At 39.6% G+C, this 23835-nt stretch overlaps 1 protein-coding gene across 1 annotated transcript in view; it reads left to right on the forward strand.

Annotated features, from left to right (window-relative positions):
* LOC119901835 (netrin-G1-like) overlaps positions 1–23835 on the forward strand; it is a 71173-nt gene that overhangs the window by 7634 nt on the left and 39704 nt on the right. The window contains exon 3 of the mRNA XM_038717544.1: positions 21440–22083. Within this exon, the coding sequence (XP_038573472.1) occupies positions 21440–22083 (644 nt within the window). The remainder of the gene's footprint in view (positions 1–21439; positions 22084–23835) is intronic.

Consider the following 23835-nt stretch of genomic DNA (forward strand, 5'->3'; position numbering starts at 1 on the left):
CTGCAGTTCAAGAACTACAAAGACTATCAACCTGCCATAACATGACATAAGTGATCCTGTTCACCTCATGAATAGAATGTAGCATTGACAATCACCGTAACCCCCAACATGTGTACCTTGACAGATGTCCCCACATCCTACTGCCAGGATATCTATCACCTCTGACATAATTTGGAGGTCATCATTGTCCTGATGATCAAGAACACAGGCTCCTTCTGCACTCACCTAAATGACTGTTGTGCATTTGATCTGTTTACATTCTCGGCTGGCACACAGGCAGACTGACACCGGTGACCTTATCCTTCCTGAGCGTTTGTTGGAGATGAGAGGAGCATGCAAATGAACTCTTTCAGCCAATCACCAAGTTCCCTGCCGTTGTGAGCCCAGTCTAATCACTTTTCCCAGTAGTTGGTTTGCCTCAAAGCGGATGGCCAAAGAATCCTGGGTGTCTCATCCCCCCTCCCTCTGTCTTGTGTTTATGATTCACATCTTTGTCGCTCAAGGATGTTTTTTGTCCAAACTAAGCTCTGCCAAATATAGTTATGACAGAGTTTGTGCTCAATGAAAAGGGCATTAATCATTCAAGAGTGGATCTTTTACAACTTAAGGTTTGAGGATGTTTACTTTGTGGATAAAATGGTAAAGATACCCTTTTGGTTTTGGTTCCTCTTCCAGGCCGGCTTGGATGTTCAGGACAAGTGATAAAGGTAGTCTAGGATAAACAGTGTCTAGCACAGGTGTTCTGCATCAGGGAGTTAGCCCTGTTCTGTTTTTATTTTTAGCTGCAGACCTTCAGGGGTTCTTCAAAATGTGTTGGTATTGCGGCTTTTCTCCTGTGGTGCACTGTGGCACTGTCACTCACAATCATCCAACATCAGTTTGGAGCCTTTTTAAACTACATTCAGAAACAGACAGTGTGCACGCTAAACCACTGATATACACGGTAAAACAGCAAGGTTGGATTAATTGATATACTGTATTTGGCCATTAGTTTTCCAAATGTGTGTGATTTTTGTTAGTCAGGCATTCTGCTGTAACTAATGGGGAAAACATTTTTTGATATTCAGCATTTTCATACATTAATACAAATTAACCAATTAGTCCCATTTGCATGGTCATAAGCAAGACAATTATTACACTATTACACCACATGGGCCCTAATGAACAATAGCTTTTACTGCAAAACAACACCTGCTGAAAGACACCTGCATCTAAAACCTGTCTCTAATCATTTTGATATGGTTAACAAACATAAGAGTGTTTTTAATTACAGCACTTATCTCCCTCTCTTGGGTGTAAATCAGATTGGCTTTGGTGGATTTAAAGGCAATTCACAAAAGTGGCGGACCATTACTTAAACTTAATTGACAGAGAAGGTTTAAATTTCATGCAATTCAGAGTTAGAACAATTCACTTGTAGTTGCCAAGTAATGCATGGACATGTTTATGCCACAAAATGTAAAAAAGCATTGGCGGATGGATGCACCAGTGTTTTGTAATTTTCACAATCTGAATCTGCTGGGAGAATATATTCCACCCTGTCAAGCATCTCTAACTACAACTTCTATGGTGGAGTAGTGTTTGGATTACTACTCTACAGAATAGAGAGCTTTTCACCCAGTGGTTTAGTGGTTTGAAACGTGGCAGGGAAAATCTTGGAGGAAGAAGTTAAGAGACACTCTGCTCTACCGCAACATACAGTGATCTGACAGTTGATCTAAATGAACCAATGTGAGCTATGGGTTAGTTGTCATCTGCCCACATGCTCCACAGGATCTGCAGCCATGCTGATTCATCCACGTCATGTTGGCAATGTATAAACATTTGTGAGACTGAATCAGTAACGGTGCTTATTCCAGCTACACTGAGTCTAACTGGGTAGATTCTTGTAATTCCTCTGAACTTTATTCTGTTCTCTCAGAATGGATGAAAGGCGTTTGTGGCTGCCAGTTCACCACACAGGCCCCTCGGAGGCTTAAGAAGGAAAGACGAGACGAGAGCTCCCACTAAGCTTCTTGGAGACGGCCATGTTATTGACAGTCAATGCAGCAGACTTATCGTTTGCAGGCAATGACGGAAGTCATTGTGAACTTTCAATCTGTGTCTTACATGCCCACAAGAACTGACGTAATAGACTTTACAAAGAGAAATAGATTATAGACTAGAGAAAGGGAAGTAACCTTCGCTACATAGGCTGTGAGGTCATTGAATGAAATAATGAATCTGCAGAATGGCTAGTGTCGTAACTCTATCTCCTCCAAAATATGTTTATATACTACTAACCTTTAGAGTACAGTGATATACTAAAAAGACTACTTGTAATGTGAAAGTGGTTACTTGTGGTGATGAACCCACAAAGAATTATCACCAGACTTTGAGGTTTTCTCTCTCTATAGGGCTCTTTAGCATCTTACAGCCCATTGATTTGGTTTAGTGGCACAGAACTTTACTGTTTTAGTTTACTCCCAGCACTCTTCATCATCCCCATTTTTAGTTGCAGAAGGCAGCTGCTTTCACTGAAAAAGCTCTGATAGAGGGTGGTGATGGGGCAGTGGATAAGACACATGCCTTTGTTGTGAAAGACCCAAGTTCCACTGTGAAACACCAATGTGTCCCTGAGCAAGACACTTAACCCCTCGTTGCTCCAGAGGAGTACGACCTCTGACATATTTAGCAATTGTAAGTCACTTTGGATAAAAGCGTCAGTAAAATGAATAAATGACCAGCCTATTGCAGACTGAAAGGTAGGACTGATAACCTCTTTATCCCACTGGCCAATTCTTTTTGAGCTTATAGCCCAAAACCAGTCATCAGCCTCATTAACTCATTCACTACTTCCTACTCTAACAAATACAATAGTGGTTAGAATATATAGTGCACAATATATTAAATAGGAAGTGATTTTAGACACAGCCGGTGTCTGTGGCAAGTCAGATTGAGCATCAGTATCATGAAGAGAGTGTCAATCTCAAGTTGCTAAAATAAACAAACAGTTCAGAGGTCAAACCAGAAACTGCCATTGCCCCTCTTTGATCCTTGTAACTTTCATTTTTTTTGGGGGGGTAATTCACTCATCCATATATTTGTTTGGGGACAGGGAACAGTTGGAGCGTTTAGCTTCCTGTCAACCCTGTGCCCTTGACTCTGTTCTCAACTGGCCCTGCCCAGCACATCATCACTGCACCACTGCGTACCAAGACACCGAGATGACATGCAACATGTCCCCTGACTCCAGGAGAGGGGGGAGTCATCATTTATTCTTTCACTCGCCTGCCACCTCTGTTGTCTCCTGGCTTTTTAATTTGCCTGTCCCTTGTTTTCTGTCAGCTGATGATGCATAATATCCATGCCTTGTTTGAACATGTGGAGGTTGCATGCTCCATAAGAGGTGAGCAATTGACGGATAGAGATATGTCGGCATTATTCCCAGCGATCTGTGGCAGGTTAATTCTTAGAGGGTTGTAAATACAAAGACAGATGAATTATGCATGGCGATATAAAAAAGTGATGGGTTTTGTGGTTCCCCTAGACAGAGTCTTTCTGAGCAGCTTACCATTTGAATTGCATGTTTGCTGTCTGAAATGCGTAAGCATGAGTATTTAATTCTTTTTTAATTATTTTCCAAAGTAGACAGTCTGTTTGAAATATTCTTTCGTAGGTGTATGCAGGATTATTACTTTCACAGCACAAATAATAATACTTTTTTCCTTTTGTTGCTATAAACTCAACATACAGAACATCGTCTTTGACTAATATAAATGTTTAAAATCCATATACATTCTCTTACCTCTTCAAGTTCTCTAATATCCATACTGAAAAAAAGGCATTTTATAAGCAATTATCATTCTGTTAAACATATTGTACAGTTCTTATATTTTACACTCACACACAACTTTCAGTCACATATGATGAAACCAAGCTGCCTGGCATGGCAGGTTGTCAAACCCCTGTGTACTTTGATATTATGTTGGTCCACTGTGTTTGATAGGATAAAGTGAAAATTACATATGTTTCCACTTAACACAGCTGGGATTTAATTCTACCCAAATTAGAATGCAGAAAGTAAACACTTGACACTGGCAAGCAATGCTAAAACCCACATATCCAAGGAAGGTGAAATTGTTGAAGATACTGAAAGATGACAATAAAAGCAATCTAGTGTATGCTGTCCAATGCAGTGAGGGATATACTGGGAAAACTAAACAACGCTACACAAACACATGGCTCAAGAGCCAGCTCCTCAGGTCAAGACTGAGCAGTGTACTTCTATTTGAAGGCCAAGGGACACTCTATTGAGGACAACAATCTCCATATTCTGGATAGGAGGATTGTTTGAAAGAGGAGTAAAAGCCATTTACACCAGAGTAGAGAACCCATCTCTCAACGGGGGAGGATGTCTGTGACACCATTTCTCCCCCACCTACAATGCTATCCTTTCATCCCTTGCCAGAAGATAGACCAAACAATCAATGCCAACAACAGTCATTCTGAGTTGGCCTCAGGTGACTCTAACGATCATAACGACTGTCATTACAACAGCCAGGAGCACTAACGAACCAAGTGATATCCATCATCTTAATAACGAACCAATTGGTATCCATCACCTTGATAACAACCAGAGGTTAAATAGCTGGGACATCCTTCCAGTCAGTTTGAAGTGAAGAAGCGTCTTGGATGAGTGGCAAAACGTCTTCCAGTATCTTCAACCAAATCCAAGAAAAACTTCACAGACATAAACTTACATGTATTTAATTAAAGTCCAGTTACCAGTCATACCAAGTTTGTCAGGCTGAGCTATGAGGAAACGTGTAGGCCTAATACACAGTACACAGGATATCTAGAATAATCTAGAATTTTCATTCAGTGTTTTAGAGCATCAGCACCAACCCCACCTGAAATAAAGAGAACTTTGCCTAAAATTTTTATGTTAAGTTTATGTTATGTTATTGCATTGTTTTTTCAAGCTTCATGGACAACAAGCAGTACCACTATATCCCATAGAAAATGTCACATGTCTATATTTAGTGAGTGAGGTTATTGTTATTGAAACTACCGTACACTGATAAGAAGATGATGCATCAGGATCTGCCTGATTCAGCTCAGAAGGTGACTGATTGATTGATCATATTGTACATTCACTTGGCTGTGATTTATTAGAAGAGCATGTTGCAGCGTCAAGGAAATAAAAAGAGTTTTTACAAGTTGGGAAAAGTAAAGACAAATAGCTTTGTCATAATTAAGTGGTGATGTGTGACAAAAGAAAATCACAGCAGCGTGTCAGACACCAGGCTGAAGTCTGATTATCACCTGCTGGAGTTCAATGTACCTATTTAACAGCTGGACTTGTATCATCAAGGACTGCGATTAGACTGATACTTCCATCAGATGACTGGTGCAGCTATGAAAAAAACATGGCTTCATCCTAACATAATTTCCAATTAACATAAAATTGGGACCCTCTTCATTTGATTAAGACAGTTGTATTTTTACACAAAGTTGGCCTAATGTAGTTTGAAGTTTATATATGAAAATGAACAAACTGGAAGCAAACTGACTACATATCTACTTTTCATCTCTTTTCAAATTATACATCAACAAATTTTACATAAGATATTTAATAATTTTTCTTCCCTTTAGGTTTGAATTTTAAAGCAGGGTGACAGAGTCAAATCTCTTTAGCATTTTCTGCTCGAGGACCCATATTGCAGGAGATAAGATGATATTTTGGAAAGATTCAAAGGAATCCTCTTAGCTCACGATATGACTCAGCTTCCTTTCTTCCCATAGTCCAGCCAAATTTAACTAATTTTCTGTAGACTCACATGCCAAGGCATTTTTGCCGCTTGCCTGGCAAAGGCATAACTGTAATAACAGTATGAATGTTTCATCTGTGAATCATCATGTTTGTCTTACACCTCAGTACACAGGAAACAATTAGTTATTTCAGTGTGCGTGGTGCCTGTACCAATGAGTACCAACAAGACAGTACTTCTTAGAGTGCAACAGTAATTCAGAGCTTTTAATAAAGTAATTTCCAAGTGATGATGTTGTTGTGGTAACTGATGGGCCTCAGTTAGTTTGAGATTGAACACTTCTTCTTATAACACCCCTAACCCCTAACCTATAACATGCACTTTATGTGCTCTTCTTCTATCTCCTTACAATTCTCTTGTATTGACTGCACTATTTGTGAACTCTTACTTTTTCCCCTAGGAGCTAATAGCTCTTACTAGGATCTATTGTCACTCGGAGATCTCTTACTTTATTGAAGCTTGTATGTTGTTGCTCAAATGTAAGTTGCTTTGGATAAAAGTGTCAAATGAGTGTATTTAAATGTAATAAGAGGGTAAAGCGATGACAGTCCAATCTCTAATTGTATAAATTTAAGACATTCATTCACCAATAAATTGAATTATTTCCTATTCAGTATCATTTTCTGCTTGAAAAGCTGAATGGGATTCTTGTAAAAGATATAGTAATTGAATTATGCAAAAGCTATTTGGCAGGCTGGGTCTTTGTTGCTGCCCAAAAAAACTCAACTTGGCTCACCCATCTGCCAAAGGTTTTTTAGATATTTTTTTTTCTTTGCAGGGATGTGCATGTGCATGTGAAGGACTTCCCCTCCCTCAAGACACTGTCTGCTATAATTTTGGCCAGACTGAGAAGTGTCAAGCAATCAAGCAGTGATCTCTCATGGGAGAGGAACACTGAAAGCTTTAACCTCAAAATTCTGTGTTGGTGGGAAGACAGCTGATTTACAACAACAGCCTTTTTAAAAATGCCACATTCACCAATTTAACATAATTCAGACAACTGGCAAATACAGACTAGAATACTGTAGGGAGACACAAGTATATAGTCTCTTTTCAGTTGCCTAGTGCCCACACCGTTAAAGCAGTCTTATTTCTAAAATAAGTGAATGTAAATGTAAAATTGACAGGGATTTTGAGGGAGTTATGTACTGTATTCCCTTTGCTCCGTGTGTCTGTGCAGTGTCTCCAGCTATAAAAGAGCCAAAGTGGGAGCAGAAATTCCTGGTTCTGTTACAGAAGTAAGAAAATCTCATTCAAAATCATATTGTCATTTCTAATAATTCCTAATAATTAGAAATCCAACCTGAGAGAAAATTCTACTCAGTAGTGCGTTGTGTGGTTACTTTATGAGTAAAGGCATGTCGGAAAAATGTCCTGAGGCGAGAGTGTTGATGAATATTATGGGCATGCATTAAACAAAGTTCCCGTGCTGAGACAGTAAATTTTCCTGGGAGCTGCTGTTTTTTGAATGTCAAAAATGTATAATTGTATAACTTTCTTAAAATCACGAAGGTTTCATTTTCTGAAAGCAAGTGGTGTAGAAGATGCAAATCGATCTTAGAATATAAGCAACAGCTTTTCAAAAAGGCAGATGAAAGAAACGCTGAATGAGAGCTTGCATTTAGTTACAGAAGAATAGCAACAGAGGCTAGCCCAGAGGTCAGGTGTAGCAAAGGCACATTTACACTCCTGAAAATCCCCCAAAAGTGTTGCAGGTATATTTATTTATTTACTGTCTCTGTGTGATGGAAGCCAGCGAGGCTGTGCAGTTAGAAAACCTCACTCCCCAACACCTTAAGAAATGCACTGGCAACTGACGCTAGTGCCCATGGGTTTTACCCTCCTCGTCGGCGTGTCCGCCTCCCGTACCCGAGGTTGCGGGTTCGAGTCAGAACCGTGCAGTACGTTCTTGGGAGCATTCGGTTACATTTGGACAGAACCAAGCTAGCTGTTTCACCCTGTTTCCAGTCTTGATGCTAAGCTAGGCTAAAGACATCCTAGCTGCTGCTCTTTACTTAATGTATAGGCATGGCATTGATATTGATCTTCTCATCTGACTCTTGGAAAGAAAGCAAATAAGTGTATTTCTTAAAATGTTGAACTATGCCTTGAACATGTTAATATATACAGCACATTGATTTACCTGTAAAATCTCTAGAAGTCTAAACGCAGTCTGTGATTTTGAAAAGGTCACGCATCACATGGCAGAATTTTATGTTTTAGTTTCCATTTTTATTTATTTATTTATTTTAATTATGAACTGAGTCAAAGCGTAAATACTTGAAAGAGAGAAATAATGGCAAAATGAGAGGCAACTCTTGTGACCTACCTCCCCTTAGGATACCCAGCCATCATGTTGTCAGGCCATATCGATCTCTGAGAAAGAGTGAAAGAGACTGTGCTGTAGAGAGTGAGGGGAGAGAGGTAGGGAGGAGAGTAGAGAAGGGAAGAATGTTTGTTTCCAGAAGGGGCTGATGTGATTTTATCATGCTCAGTGAAAGGGTGACATTTCAGTAATGCTTTATTCCTCACTTTGGCATTTCAAATTAATAAAAGCCTCTAATAACTATGCAGATTGAAAAGATGGAGGATAAGTTGACACACAATGAGCTAACACACTGAACAATGCAGCAATTTCACTCTCGCTGTCTCTCGTTCTTTCTTTCGCTCTCTCAATTTCATCCCAGTTTCTATCAATTTCTCTGCGATGACCCCTGCATCTCATTGTAAAGAGTCTGTGTCCTTTGATTTTCTTCATTGAGAGAGCACGTAGAATCCCTCAGTGGCAGATTTCCATGTGTTTTAAAGCTGCTTATATGAAACTAGCAGGAGTCAAAATCAATAATGCAATGATTTTAGAATAGTTTATCATTGTCAGGGTGGAGGCTTTCTGGGGGTAACAAATGGATTACATTTTCATTTTCATTTTGTTTTAACTTGTTTCAAACTATATGGCCTATTAGGAGTGAAACAGATCTGGCATTGTGCAAATAATTCTGGGTTTCAAAGTAAATTGTTGCACACTTGATGTGACAGATGTCAATCAAGATTTAGAACGCACAGAAGTCTGGTGGATTAGCAAAGGTCACCTACCCTTACTGAGGGCATGGCCTTTTGTATTAGGGCATTTAGGCAATTTAGGCAAAAGATCTAGGACTTTCTCCATGTACACAAAAGGCCTATTTCTCTCAAATATTGTTCACAAATCTGTCAAAATCTGTGTTAGTGAGCACTTGTCCTTTGCCGAGATAATCCATCCACCTCACAGGTGTGGTATATCAAGATGCTGATTAGACAGCATGGATATTGCACAGGTGTGCCTTAGGCTGGTCACAATAAAAGACCACTCGAAAATGTGCCTGTGTTGTATAAGTGTAATGCTGTTTAAAATATGTAATTATGAGAAATGCTGTGCACTATGATCAAATCAGAAACAATGACATATGACCGGTATAAAGATTTTTCACACAGCTCAAGCAGAGACAACAACCTACAACCCTGTTAGTGTCATGCTCTATCTCTACAGGATCAAAAGAGATGTGTTTATTTTACAAACAAATGTCTGCCTGAGTTAAGTATTCTGTCTATAGTATCTTGACAAGAGAGATATCATTTTTTACCACACAAGCAAGCAGTGTTTTATCGAGCAGGCTGCTTTGTAATACGGAGTGCCGCAAAAAAGAGAGAGAGATCTACCAAAGAGAATTAAACATCCCCTCATTATAGCAATGTTAAAGCTTTTCATTGAATCCTGACATCAGAAGGGAATCTAATCCCACACACAACCAAGCTCACACACACAGAAAGACACAGCCACACACACACTAATGCACAGGGAAATATTAAGGTTAGGTATACATATGTAAACAAGTACACACAAAAACAACAAATGCACATGTACAAATTACTTTGTATGTTTACATATGGAGAATTGAATAAAAAAAATTTATACACACAAGAAAATACACACAAAAGCCCCCCACCACCACCATCCCCCATGATAATAAGGTGGTGTTAAATTTACCCCAGTGGGACTCTGCCACATGGGACAGATAATGAGGCCAGGTGTTAATTAATGTGGAGTGCATTTCCCGTCGTCTGCAGACGCCCCGTGAATCCCAATCATGGCTGCGGCCCTCGATCGTGGCACGGTTGATTTGCCAAGCAGTGCACTTCAAAAGGCCAGACTGGTTGTGCTGCAGTCCTCAAAGGGACTGCTGTGGTGAGGGCTACGTTCCAAAGGGCGGAGTGCTTGGTATGTGGCAAATCGAAACACAAGCGGCGGGAGAAGTTTGTGTTTTTGTTTTGATCAGACGCCTGCACCGATATCAAGTTACAGCCATCACTTCTACACCCTCTGATCTGCTGTTTACTTAACCACCTGATGCATATGTTTTCAATTTCACACCGCCTCACACATGATACTTAAAGGAACATGGTGATGTGTCTTTGTAAATTTTACCTATTAGTAAAATTTTTTAATACAGTCTTTACCGTTTAAGATTATTCTATGTGATTTTTTTCCCACAGTTCCAAGCAGCCATTGGTTTCTATTAATTTCTGTACAATTTGAAAATCAATTGGCAGACTCTTTAAATCTCTACTGTTAACTACTACAAGTATGACTATTACTACTATTACTAGGACATTACAGCTGGATTTCAGGACGGGGCTGAAGGTAAAAGCATGGGGACAGCTTCTTCAGTGCAACTTAGTCCACATTAATGACCATCTCAAAAGCTGAAAAACAACTGCAACAACAACAAATGAAATACATCACTTCACTCTCTTCTCACCTATGGCGTATTGCTCTGACAGCCTGAACAACATGTAATTTGTGTGTTATGTGTTTGCCATCTAAAAACAGACATTTTAAATATAAAGGGAATCTACAAACAAGGGAAATATCCAGTCTCCTGATAAAAAGGAAACTTTATTCTGTGTGAGAGAGATATTCTATTTATTCTTCAATCACAGTGTGACCCTCAAAACTTTTCCTGGGAACCCCAAGGTTGGCAATCCGTGGCTACAGCTGCTGGTTTGTGCTATTTTTCATGCTATACAGAAAAGAAAGCAAGCGAATGGTTGCCTGGAATAATTAAATAAAAGAAACACATTGATATGCCTTTCAGAATATTTAGCTGTGATTTCTAGTAAATGGGTTAAAACTAGTGCTGGGCAACGATTACATTTTTTAATCGCGATTAATCACATGATTTTCTTGCGACTAATCGCATTGTTACGCAAAAAATTTAATAATGAATTCTAAAGTAGTGCACTTTTAATTTAAATGTACTGCTATATACACAAAAGTGCAATAACATGTGGTTTGCAAACACTTTAAACAAATAAGGTGCTTTTTACCAGCAGTATTCCCTTTACACAGTAGTAATAAAATATTTCTTGTAAATCTCAACTTAAACATTAATGTAATCAAATCAAATATTAAACCAAAGCTATTTGCCACTGCCAGGGCATTATCTTTTATCTAGCTTTTTACAAGTTACCATCAGAGTCCAGTTTTCTTGTTTTTTTTCTGAACAGGTATCAGCAGAAACATTTTTCTTTTATAAGTTGTAGCAACAAGCGGGTGTGTTCCTGTGAAACTGTGGCAGTTGTGCTCGCCAGCTGGCAAAATTTAATTGCCTTGAACTTTTTTTACGTGACACAAATCATTGGAAGAGAGACTGATCCTCGCTGTTTGAGAGTTTCCAGAATTTATTACTGTTTACTAAAAAGGACATCAACAGCAGGGAATTTGCATGGCAAACTAGATGTAGGCTTATCAGGTAAAGTTATGTAGCCAATAATTTTAACTTCAGTTAAATAGGTTACAGCTGTGTAGCACACAGAAGCCGTTGCCATGGTTACTATAAATAGAGCATCTGCCGTTCAATCGCGGAGTGCTGTCTCCCTTTCTGTTTACCTAAGAGAACCCGCAGGGCCAAGCAACTACGTTTTAAGGACGTTCCTAAGATCGACATCTTCCCCAATAATAATCAGCATGCAGTGTGTAGCTATTCACTTCACTATCGCTTATGTTTGTCTACTTCTCCCACACACTGCATCCAACCTAGTCTGCTGAAGCCTTTATACGCTTGTTTGGGTGAGTGATTTGCAGGCTGATCAACATCCCACCCCTCCTGTGACCCATGGTTTGACTTTATGTGTATTCAGAGCCAGTGAGCAAGGGACTTTCAAAATAATGATAATAATAATAAAAAACTGTTAACATGAGAGAAAATAATTGTTGGCATTAATTAACGTGTAAACAAGTCCAGCCCTAGTTAAAACATACAAAACCACTGGCAAACGTTAACACGCCCGAATGTCAGGGTTGATTTTTAGGCAATGGTTTACATGTTCTGACCGTTTAGGTTATCAAACTATCATGAAAGATAGTGTTTCTTTAACGTGCCTGATATTAAATTGCCATTATCAGTTATCAGGTGAGAGACGTTCATAACCCTCAAACCTCAGATATGATATGATGGAGTACTCACAGGTCAGATGAGCAATCCTCCTACCCTTCATTCCTCTGAAGGTCAGAAGAAGAGAAAAGCCTGGCTCTGTTGTGAGCCACTGCTGGCCCTGACTGCAGGTCATTAAAGCTCTATTGAGTTTCTGCCAAAGCTCTGACTCTCCCAATATCTCACCATGGCTCATCTCAGCCGTCAGGGCTTATAGGAAGTCCTGAAAGGATCAACACCTAGTCTCTGTGTTCACTATGCACTTGAGCATTACCTCTTCTAAAAAGCCGACCTAGATCTACCATGATATCATTCTTTTTGGCCAGTACTCTGTGTATCACAACAAACGTATCATCCTCGGTTATATAGAGGAACCATGTGAACCATGTACAGGGCAAAGAGAGCTTGCCTTTTTGCACTGATTGAAAGTTGAGAATTTATTGTGGTCTCTGATGGGCATCTTGTGAAGTGGTGCTTCAGCGCGAATCATCATCATTTTTGTGATCCCGGATCAACTCCCTGAACACTGAATCACATGCCAGTGATATCACCAAGCTGTCATTTGTCAAATTCTCTTCCTCTGGTGCGCTCCATGAATGAGGATGGGCATCCGGAGGTGTGATAGAGGGGGTTTGGGCCAGCGACAGGTCTGCAGGTGTCATGCGGCAGGTTAGGAGGTGTAAGGCCGAGCAGGATAATGGGCTGATTAATCCAGCAACACCTCAGGTCCAAAGGGAGAGACTTCTCTCACAGTCACAGAGGCTCTGTAGCGAGGAAGTTACTGAGGGCTCAGCACAAACTATGAAAGTACACACAGGTCACAGATACATTAATGTTGCATTACTGCATGGTTCACATTGCAGCGCTACCTCAAATGCCATATGTAAAGGGAAATTCTGGTAAAAAAAACCAATGTTTGTCTCATTTTCATAGTTGTTTTGGCCATCGTCATTGTTGGTAATAACAAGATTTTAATTGTGGAGATTGGGGAATGCAGTGACAATGTCAACAACAAAATCCAAAAGACCAAGCAGTCAGATGATCATATACAGTAGGTTAAAGGTTAGCTTAACAAAGGTTAGCTTAACTTATTTGGAAGAGAAAATTAAGTGAATGGTAAACTAATTACCCAATCTGAACATTGTAAACAGTGATCACAGTTAGACTTCCTCAGTTTTATCTTTGACCTGTGAAACACAGTTCCTGGGCTTTAAGGGATTGTTATTATCTACATAAACTGTTGGGTGTGGAAACCGTGTTGAAATGAAAACCCAAAATAAGTTGTGGGATGTCTAGGGTCTTTAGTAATTTAAATCCTACTTATCATTTTAAAAGGTTTACAGAACTGTGTCTACTGCACCTGTTAAGCCCTGACCTGCCCTGTACAGTGTGGATAGATCCATTTTCACGCAAAACACAGAAGAGAAATCCGTGTCAGATCCTAGTATTATGTTATCCTATGCATGCCACACACCTCCGTGAAGCTAGGAGGCTCATCTAGAATCTCAAACCAACCATTTTTATCCATACCAAAGACACATCAAACACCAAGCATCTTAATGAGCTTATATCACAACATAAATTGCTTTGCAATCACTGTACATGACTGCAGTTATTGCCATCCAGATATCTCTCATCTCCTCCAACATCTCAGTCTAACCACTCTAAAGAAAGCTGAAAGCTCAGCTCCAGCTGTGATCAGCTGTGTAACTCATATCACTCAAATCACCAAACTCACAGAGTTATTAGCTGGATAACAATAACAACAAACATAAATGCTGACAAAAATAATTCCGGCCACCATTTTGGATATTGCGCAATCCCTCTTAGCCAGAACTAGCCCGCCAGCAATAATATCTGGTCCGCGGCCAGACTGCTTTGATAGCAGAAAAATAAAAAATAAATAAATTGATAGTGGCTGGTGCTGAAATAGATCTCACTCATGACAGCAACAGTTACTCACACAATCACTTCTTCTAAAATGATTGTGCCTCCAAAATAAAAGTGCAAGAACTTTTTTTCAGCAATGCTTTATGTCGAGTTTATTGAGAGCTTTTACTTTGAAGAGATCTGAAGGAAATTCAAAAGAGACTCTAGCCTGCTTGACACACCTCTGAAAAAGCCATCAGTAAACATGTGATTGGATTCCCCTGAATTTTCTCAGGGAAATGAAAATAAGCATCCATAGGTTTATGAATGTAGGTCAAACGCCAGGACTCGAACACATTGCAGTGCATGCTTTATTGTGAGCATGTGCAAAAGTGTTCAATTCAATTTGTTTAACATGGGAGGAAAAAAATATCCGCTGTCATTTAGTATCGATCTTACAAACTTCCTAACAGGAGTCCCACAAAGTACCGACTGTGCTAAAAATGCACACGAGTAGCCTAGGGATTTGAAATAATTTGACTTTGCCTGACTTGGCCCAACGCCAGACTTATTTGCAGACCCCTACAAGCTCTTTCTGAGTTTTGGTTCGCCTAAAACTGCAGGAGAGGAGAAGTGATGCTTTGGAACAAACGGTCTTTATCATCGTCTAACGACCGACCTCTAGTAGCTGCATCCAATATACCAAACAATTCATCTGCTCAAGACAAAGAGATAGAGCCCACTACCAGCCCTGTAGCATGATCCGTTCTCAAGTTACGGGCCTGTAAAGTATGGTAGTGCTTTTGCTCACAGACATGTTGATGAATATTCACTGTTTTTATCAATATTTCAATGTTTTGGAAGCATTATGTTATTTGGAATGTGGTTGTATGGACAGAAATAGTGTTTTGAAGAAAACTCCAGTGAACATATAAACAGTAAATATGACCAAAACATGGACATTCGCCTGGTATATTTTGTAACTGTTTCTTTTCATTAAATTTACAGTTACAGCTGTATTTCAGGTGTATTAGAAGATATTCTGTTGCATTATAGTGAGTTGGATGATGGTTTTGATGATGATATTGCTATGAAAATACACATTTTATACCAGGCGAGGATGAAAATATTATTTTGTCCTTGATTGCATCTCCAGAATTATTTATCTAGGCCAAAAGGTTGAGGAGTTATTCCAGATTCATTTTGGGTATTATTTTAGGCGTTTTTCCTAGAAATAGGAGGAAATAGCAGGTAGCTACCATTAACTTAAATAATCCCTGCAAGGGTACAGAGCTGCATGTGGCTTGTACAGTCCAGCATCTTAATTATTATCGTCATCAACTTCAGATTCCCAAAAAACACCTGTGCATTGCCATAATCTTAAACAAACATCTCCTCCAGCCATACAGTATTTATTTTTTGGAAATGAGGAGGGAAATTTGGTGGAAACTCTAGCATAAGAACTAATAAAAAATTTAATGATTCTTTGATTGACTCTCTTTGATTAGTTAGGCTTTAATTGCTGCAACTAACAAACTGTGTTTTATAATTATTACACCCTTCCAGAGTTTCTGACTGGATTTCTGTGCAATTTATATACAGAATGATCTCTTTATATGCTCTGGGCCTCTGTTTATACTCAAAATAAATTTCCCCCAGGGCTGTTTGGTAACTGATAGCACAATATTTCTTCTGTTTTCCTGATAACGGTACATCAGTCAAATAAAGTCAGGCCAAAATTCAGTACTAAGCAAAATAGTTTGTCCCAGAGTGATTTACATAGAAACAATGCAGTGAGCATATCTCAAACATTAAGTTAAAATGTCACAGAGGTGAAAAGACAAGCTTTCCTTAAAGGGTAACTTATTCCTTATCCTTATTTTCCCGTGTTTTGTGTCTATGTGACTAAATGAGATAAAATATTTTTAAACTGTTTCAGTAATGAGCAAGTGCGCTGCAGTGGGCAGCAGCAAAACAGGGCTGTAACATAATCCTTGCGGGCAATTCACCCCATCAAAGTATGTCCACTGAAGTGCTTGTTTTTACCACTGACAGGCTCAGATTGTTATTAGAAGTGTCTGACAATATTGTGGAACATCCCTACAGATACACCTTTTTTAAAGCATTAGATCCTTTTTTGATTAACCAGGAACAGTCACTGTATCGCTTGCAAAGCCACCAGACTCCATTGATAAAACAGTAATTTTACCTCGCTAAACACAGGAGTTGCTGGTCTACATCTGGCTCGGTCGGATAGTTTGTTTGTGTTATTGTGTGACTTTGATGTTTAAAAGGGTTAAAAACACCAAAGTCACATAATAACACAAACTAACCGATCGAGGCAGTGGTGGACCAGAGGGCACAATTGCCTGCAAGGATTGTTTGCAGCCCTGTTTTGCTGCGGCCATCTGCAGCTCGCTCAATACTAGACCAGTTTCAAAAAATGTTGTCCCAATTTGTCACATAGGCGCAAGAAAAAGGGAAAATAGCAGCTTGAAAACTACCAAAGTTACCCTTTAAGGGAGATGGCTTGACTAGAAAACTATGGTAAGTTAAATCTGTGGTCAGCGCTTTAAGTCCAGAAATCTGTCAGCTAAACTGATTGGTTGGATTGCCTGCACCCATTCTTCAACAGGAGCTGTCATTGACCAGGGAATTTATCTCCCGAGCCATATCTTGTGTCAAAAGGCACATCAACAGGTTGCGATTTTTCAGTGTCATTGGCCATATGTCCCTTTTTTAAACATCTGCCTCACATCACATCCTCATGTTTGTGCGCATGTCAGTGTGTTTAGTGTTTGCATGGATTCTTGTATGATGTGGGTATTTCCAAATTTTTTTATGGTTACTTTGTGGGTGTTGTCATTGCAGCCCATTTAAGAGAGAAAACATTCATTGCTGTACTTTTGATTGATTATTGTGTCAATATTTGATAATATTATATCAAAGATTTTATTGATATAATTGGTGTACAACATTTATTCTGTGCCATGTTGTTTGTTCTGTCACGGTCCGTTGATTCCCATAATAGAAACCTCAATAAACTATTGAACACAACCATGAAATTACATTTAAATATCCACTGAGCCTTCATGACAGTCTGAAGAGATGAATGTCCCGCTTTGTATTCCAGTGAATGACATTTGAATGCACACTCCCAGCTGCAAGTATCGGTCTCTCTCTCTCTCTCTCTCTCTCTTCCTTGTTCTCTTGCTCTCCTACTGTGTGACACCCTGATATTGGATTGACCTTATAGGCTGCAGAGATCAGGACATTATTAGCCGCAACCAGCATTAAGCCACTGCCCCCGGATGGATCATATAGCATTGATAGAAACCAGCTGGGCTCAGTTACACAGCAACTATGGTGGCAATAGATATGTCAGCAATACCAATAAAAGGTGGGCCATTAGAAGCCCTTGCAGCGCTGTATGTAATGTCAATAGGTGTGGAAATAGGAAGACTATCTGTCTGTTGTAACATGCTAATGGGGACCCTTTCAACATACACATAGAATAAAATAATTATAACAATAAGCAGAATATGTAGGATAAAAGCATCTTATGTGGTTTTGAATAAAATGTTATTAGAGAGGTGACACTAAAACAGGGAAAGATAGATCATTTATATGCTGCCAGTTTCTAACATAGACTTCCTCTCATAAAATTTTAGTCTCCCAGTCCAAGTTGAGATAACCCTGATGACACCACCATTACATCATTTGGGTTATTTTCTTCGACTTCAGAAAGCTGCTCCAGAGCCACACAACATATTTAACAACTGCTTTTGCAAGCTGAGTGGGACTCCTCGTAACAAGTAAACAGGTCTTTATGTTAGGAGTGCCTGTCATGCAATTATGATATAACACAATATAACTGCATAAAGTAGCATGGAATAATGGCATAGGTATCATAGAGTAAAATTATTAGACATATATATTGTCATATAGTTGGATGACTAGTAATTCTGTGATATGATATCCAACTAGTATAACAATAATGAAAAACATCAATAAGTGTAATCAAATCAGCAAGCTGCTTTCATCAAAATATCAAAATACAGATTCACAGTATTTCAAACACAAATAAATGCATTTCTCAATAATATAATTACATCAGCCTGGTACATTTAGTTAAAAGTGACACCACGATAACCTTTAACCTCAATAATAATCCAGGCTAAATTATACTTTCATGGCAACAATTCTTTTGTAAGGGCAGGTCAAATTTTTCAATTGGTCGATATCTCATTTTGGTACAGAACTCCTGTTTCTTTTTAATTCTCTGCTGACTATTTCCCTCTCCCACAGCCGTGATCACAGGTAAAGGATCAAGCTGAGAGGGCTTATTGTTTTTCAATAGCTGCACCCCCCCCCCAGCATAGAACTAAAGCCCTGGGTCTTAAGTGACCACAGAAGGTATTGATCTTCATAATGCACTGTTTTTGTTGTTAAATAACCACCACAGGAATTCCAATGAAAGGTCCTGACCTTTCTCTAAATCTTTACCATCCCAGATTCACTGGGCAGTAAATACTGTACATGTCACTTAATATTAGATTGGAAAAATGCCTTCACATTATTGAGTGTTATTAATGACAGAAGAGGCTTTTATGAAAGGTTTTTCCCCAGCCAGTTCCCATATGTGAACTGGCTCCTTGGTTAGAATGATCACTTCCCTGAAGGCCTGAAGTTGAGGCAGGCAGCGAGAGAATGATTATGGATTGAATTTATGACTTTCCACTGGTCTCTGAACACTTCTTCTGCTGGCGTGATGAAGCAAATTCCTCTCTGTTTAGAGCTTCTGTTTACTCTGCTTCTCACTGTTCGGAAATAGTTTTTCTCGTTAACCACGGACGCTGCGGTCTGAGTTCTTTATTTCTTCTGTGAATAAGGCTCTCATTTCAGAAGATGCAAAAGCAGCCACCCCGCTGCTCCCCCAGACTTTACCGTGACAGCAAATGAAACAAGCATAACCGAAAATTCTGGCTCTTGAATGACAACAGGGAAATCACTCTCCCTAACACTGTCTGTGTCTCTCTCTCTCTCCTTTTACGGTCAAGGTCTGAGCCCTGAGCAGACCTCCAAGGCTGTCCAAGCACAAGTAGGGAATATAACGAGCCTCAGCACACATCATTGGCAAACAGTTGACACTAGTACAATTTACTGTCCCTGTGGCCAAACGTCTTCCTTATTTCCCCTTAACTCTCTCTTTCAGATCTCTCTTCCTCTGTGTTTCTGTTTTGAGACTACAGTGGCCTTTCAAGCTTTGTGTTGGCTCTGCATTAGTGTGTGGGCATGAGAGAAGAATACTTTTAGCAACTGAGGTCTTGAGATCTTTCTTTTTTTTAAAAACACACATTGCAAGAAAGGTCTACTCTTACATTCTCTCTCCCTCCCACTCTCTCTTATATTCTCTCACTCTCTGTCTTAGCAGCATAACCCTTATTACCCTCCTAATTGGATCACGCAACGCTCCTTTGAGTCAGCTGAGCAGGCCTAGTGACCCACAATCCCTCAGTCTTGTTCTACCTCATTGCATAGTTATCACTACTAGCTGAGGAGCATGGCGCAGATAGCATATCACAGTCCCACAGGAAATAAAATGGACTGAGAAGATCTGTATCTAGAAACCGGGAAGTCGTACATAGATCTTCCTGTGAAGAAGATAAAGCATCAAATCATTTTTTTTCTTTCGGCGGGAGGAATTTAGAGTCCTTACTCAAAGACAAAAAGCAGCTATTGGTCTTTTCAAATAAAATATAATGCTCCTTGCTTATCAGTATTCCTGCCAGTGATCTTCACTCGACAAAGTGGCAGTCTGTGTTGAACGCACTGCAATACTGGAGAGATAAGTGAGTAATGTTGCAGATAGCACTGTTCTCACCTTTAGATAATTTTGCGTGTAGAGTGTCGGATGATTGCTGATTATCGAACTGCTTTACAGTTGATCTGAATCTCATCTGCACTTAACCTCATTGTTCCTGGAGCAGAGGTGAGAGGAATGTCAATTGGAGTGTGTCTTGTGCTCTCTGGCTCTGTTTCAGCTCTCTCTCTTTGCCATTCACACACACGCACACACACACACACACACACACACACACACACACACAGAAGGATGCAAACTGCCTGTGTACACACACACAAGCAAACACATTCAGAGTTCTCTATTCCTCTCACAAACATACACAAACACATCAAGAGGTCCTCTTTCTCCCCACTAACACACTCACACAAACATCCAGACTGTGTGGATGTCTATGGTACAGAGCAGACACAGGCCCATGAAAAATGCATGTCCCTTTGCGTGTTTCATAAGAAACACTCATCGGAATTCCATTCCCATCTCAGCTGAAATACCACACAGGAATATCAATTACATCGGCAATTTGGGTGGCAGTGTAGGCAGGAATGGCGCTGAACAAGAATATGGGATCCACAGTGTCGTTTTAATGATAGGGTCACTGTCTCCTGCAGCCCTAGGGCCAACATTACTTGTACAGATTATAAAATACACATTGGCCTCAATGCTATTGAGTACAGTGGTGGAAACAACATAGGATGGCAAGCCAACATGTCCCTGGATAAGCAAATAACATTTCGAGGCAAAGCGGACCAAGAGTTGACCTTGGAGATGCTTAAAATTTTGTCATCGTGAGGGTGGGACCATTACAGTGAGCTGATTTATAACTGACATGTGTGTTACAGGAATTTTTCCTCTGAATGTTATCTTCAAAACTAAAAATAGCTTATTCTTAGTTTTATCACCATTTGTCAGTATTATTGTGTGTATGTAAAGTGTACACATACATTCCACATATTTGAATGTTAATAAATAAATAAATCCACAATTGACTATTTACTTTTTAAAGTTTTTGCTCATTGCTATTTGATTAATATTGTTATTAACAAATGTTAAAATTGAGCAATGTCATTTGTCATTGGTGGTATGATTTAGTACTGCTTATACAGTATGTATATATATTATATAAAAATGCACCAATAACAAAGTTCAACAAGTAAAAATTGCATTGCAATGTTATGAACTATGATAGTTTTTTTGATTATGTAATACCTCACTGCAGATTCTTCTTCTTTTTACATAGGCTAGTGTCCCCGTATGTATCCCCACATTTAAAATATTAATATTTGACATAGGGCATTGCACTTAGACTTAACAGCTCACTCAAATAAGTCATTACAAATTGTAACAATACAATATCTATGAGTTGCACCGTACCCTGATTGCAGTGTGCACTTACACATTTGTGTCTATTTGTTTTGTTATAGGAGAATCCTTACATGTGCAACAATGAATGTGACGCCACCACGGAGGAGCTGGCTCATCCTCCAGAGTTGATGTTTGACTTTGAGGGTCGCAACCCCACAACCTTTTGGCAGTCCACCTCATGGAAGAAATACCCAAAGCCCCTCCAGGTTAACATCACACTGTCATGGAACAAAACCATCGAGCTGACTGATGACATTGTACTCACCTTTGAGTCAGGACGACCGGAGCAGATGGTCCTGGAAAAGTCACTCGATTACGGCCGGACCTGGACCCCATACCAGTTCTATGCCACCGATTGCCTGGATGCCTTCACCATGGAACCCAAGACAGTCAGCGACCTCACCCAGCGCACCCTGCTGGACATCATCTGTACTGAGGACTACTCTCGAGGCTATGTGTGGAAGAACGACAAGACAGTACGTTTTGAGATAAAGGACCGCTTTGCCCTCTTTGCTGGTCCTCGGCTACACAACATGGCTTCACTGTATGGCCAGCTGGATACCACCAAGAACCTGAGAGACTTCTTCACCATCACTGATCTGAGGATTAGGCTGCTGAAACCAGCCACTGGAGCCACCATGGTGGATGAAAATAACCTGTCCAGATACTTCTACGCCATCTCTGACATCAAGGTGCAGGGCAGGTAAAACTCATTTATATTTCTGAAATAAAATCAAGACATGACGTTTGGGTACTTTTTTAAGTTTAAGTGAAAACTAGCATGCTGCTGGTTTGAAGTTCACAATGTACCTGGTTGAGTTTTCTGGTAAACAAACAAAAGTTGTGGTTACATTCATTGTTTTTCACCATTGTGTCTAAAGAAACATATCGAGTTCAAATTCTTCCTCATGAAACATTTACAGAGCTGTCAATATTTTAAATTGTGAATTTACCACGTTTACTTGTCAGCGGTCTTATTCACGGCATTTGTTGGTGCATCACTGTACTTCTTTGAATGTTACCACCATCAACTGTCACTGTCACCCAGCTTTGACACAATAAACTTTCAACATATCCGTTATCCCATTTCAATAAGAGGACATCAAAAATGTCGCTGATTAAGATTTTAGAAAACACGAATTGACCAAACATAAATGGCTATGAAATCATTTTGATGATGAGGATTCCTAATAAAAACTCAGGTAGGCAACGTTTGAGAAACTAACAAGAGACAGCTAGATTAAGTATCCAACCGGAGGAAATCCTACCCCCTCCCTTCAGGCCTATATACCCCCAAAGCTACTCCCCCAAAACCCATTTTCATGTGTAATGAGTACAATCATTTCATTTTGACAGAATTTAATATTTACCCACTGAATTAAATGATTGTGTATGTTTATTACAGTCCTGCGACTTCTATAATAACCCTAGCTTTAAGTGCATTTTACTGACATTACAACTAAAAAGGAAAGAAGTTTCAGTGCCTCCTTCCTATAGGCTTAGTCTTGGACAATATGGCTGCTCAGTATTTACAAGTTCAAAGCGTTTAGTTGACCTAGAATAAGTTTAACTCAGCCCAAATTTCTGTTTCTAAAATGAGTCTAGATCAAGAAAAAAGTAGCAGCCTGAGCAGATATTGAACTCTAGTCTCCTAAATTAGTTGTTAAAACCCTAACTTGACAAGGACAAAGGGCTGAGATTGCCTCCTGTGAAGACAATAATTTAATGCCTGTCTCGCTGCATTTTTTTATTGCTGACACATATCAAGGTTCCACATATATCTCATAATCCCATAATATGATAATACCATTATTGGGTCAGGCAGCACATAAAGTCTGAACATTTGAACTTACTTTGGTTAAATATTTTGCTTTAAAAGGGTCATATTATGCTTTTTGGCTTTTCCCCTCTTCTTTATTGAGTTATATCTCTTTTTTGTGCATGTAAGAGGTTTACAAAGTGAAAAAGCCCAAAGTCCAGGCCAAAGGGAGTTCCCATCTCCCACCGAAAACACTGCTCTGAACTGCCTGGAAACAGCTGGTTTGTAGTCCAGCCTTTTCCCAATTGATCCCTGTGACGTCACAGCAAAATGTGCGTCATAATACTCGCCTAGCAGCTAGTCCGACACGCCCTAGAAATCACCGGTGGAAAAACACACTGAGCTGCAGCACACAGTAACAAGACGTCTGCCTGCTGCCTCTCCTCTCCCTTCCAAACACTAGCTACCCTCCAGGCAGTTAATGGACATAAAGTTGTTCCGGTGATGTAGAGACAGAGCTCAGTTAAAACTTTATGGTTGAAAAACTTTTATTACAAATTAATAACTCACCACTCTGAAACTCTTGCTCCAGTCCATGTTGCTAATCTGGTAATGGAACATATACAACGTGCCCTACTTTGCTTCTGAATGGCTAGTAGTCCTTAAATAGGAATTGCGTATGTGCAACTCCCAACA

The sequence above is a fragment of the Micropterus salmoides genome, unplaced genomic scaffold (genome assembly GCF_014851395.1).
Source record: "Micropterus salmoides isolate LMB-PRFRI ecotype aquatic unplaced genomic scaffold, ASM1485139v1 Ms_hic_scaffold_14, whole genome shotgun sequence".
NCBI classification, from domain to species: Eukaryota; Metazoa; Chordata; class Actinopteri; order Centrarchiformes; family Centrarchidae; genus Micropterus; species Micropterus salmoides.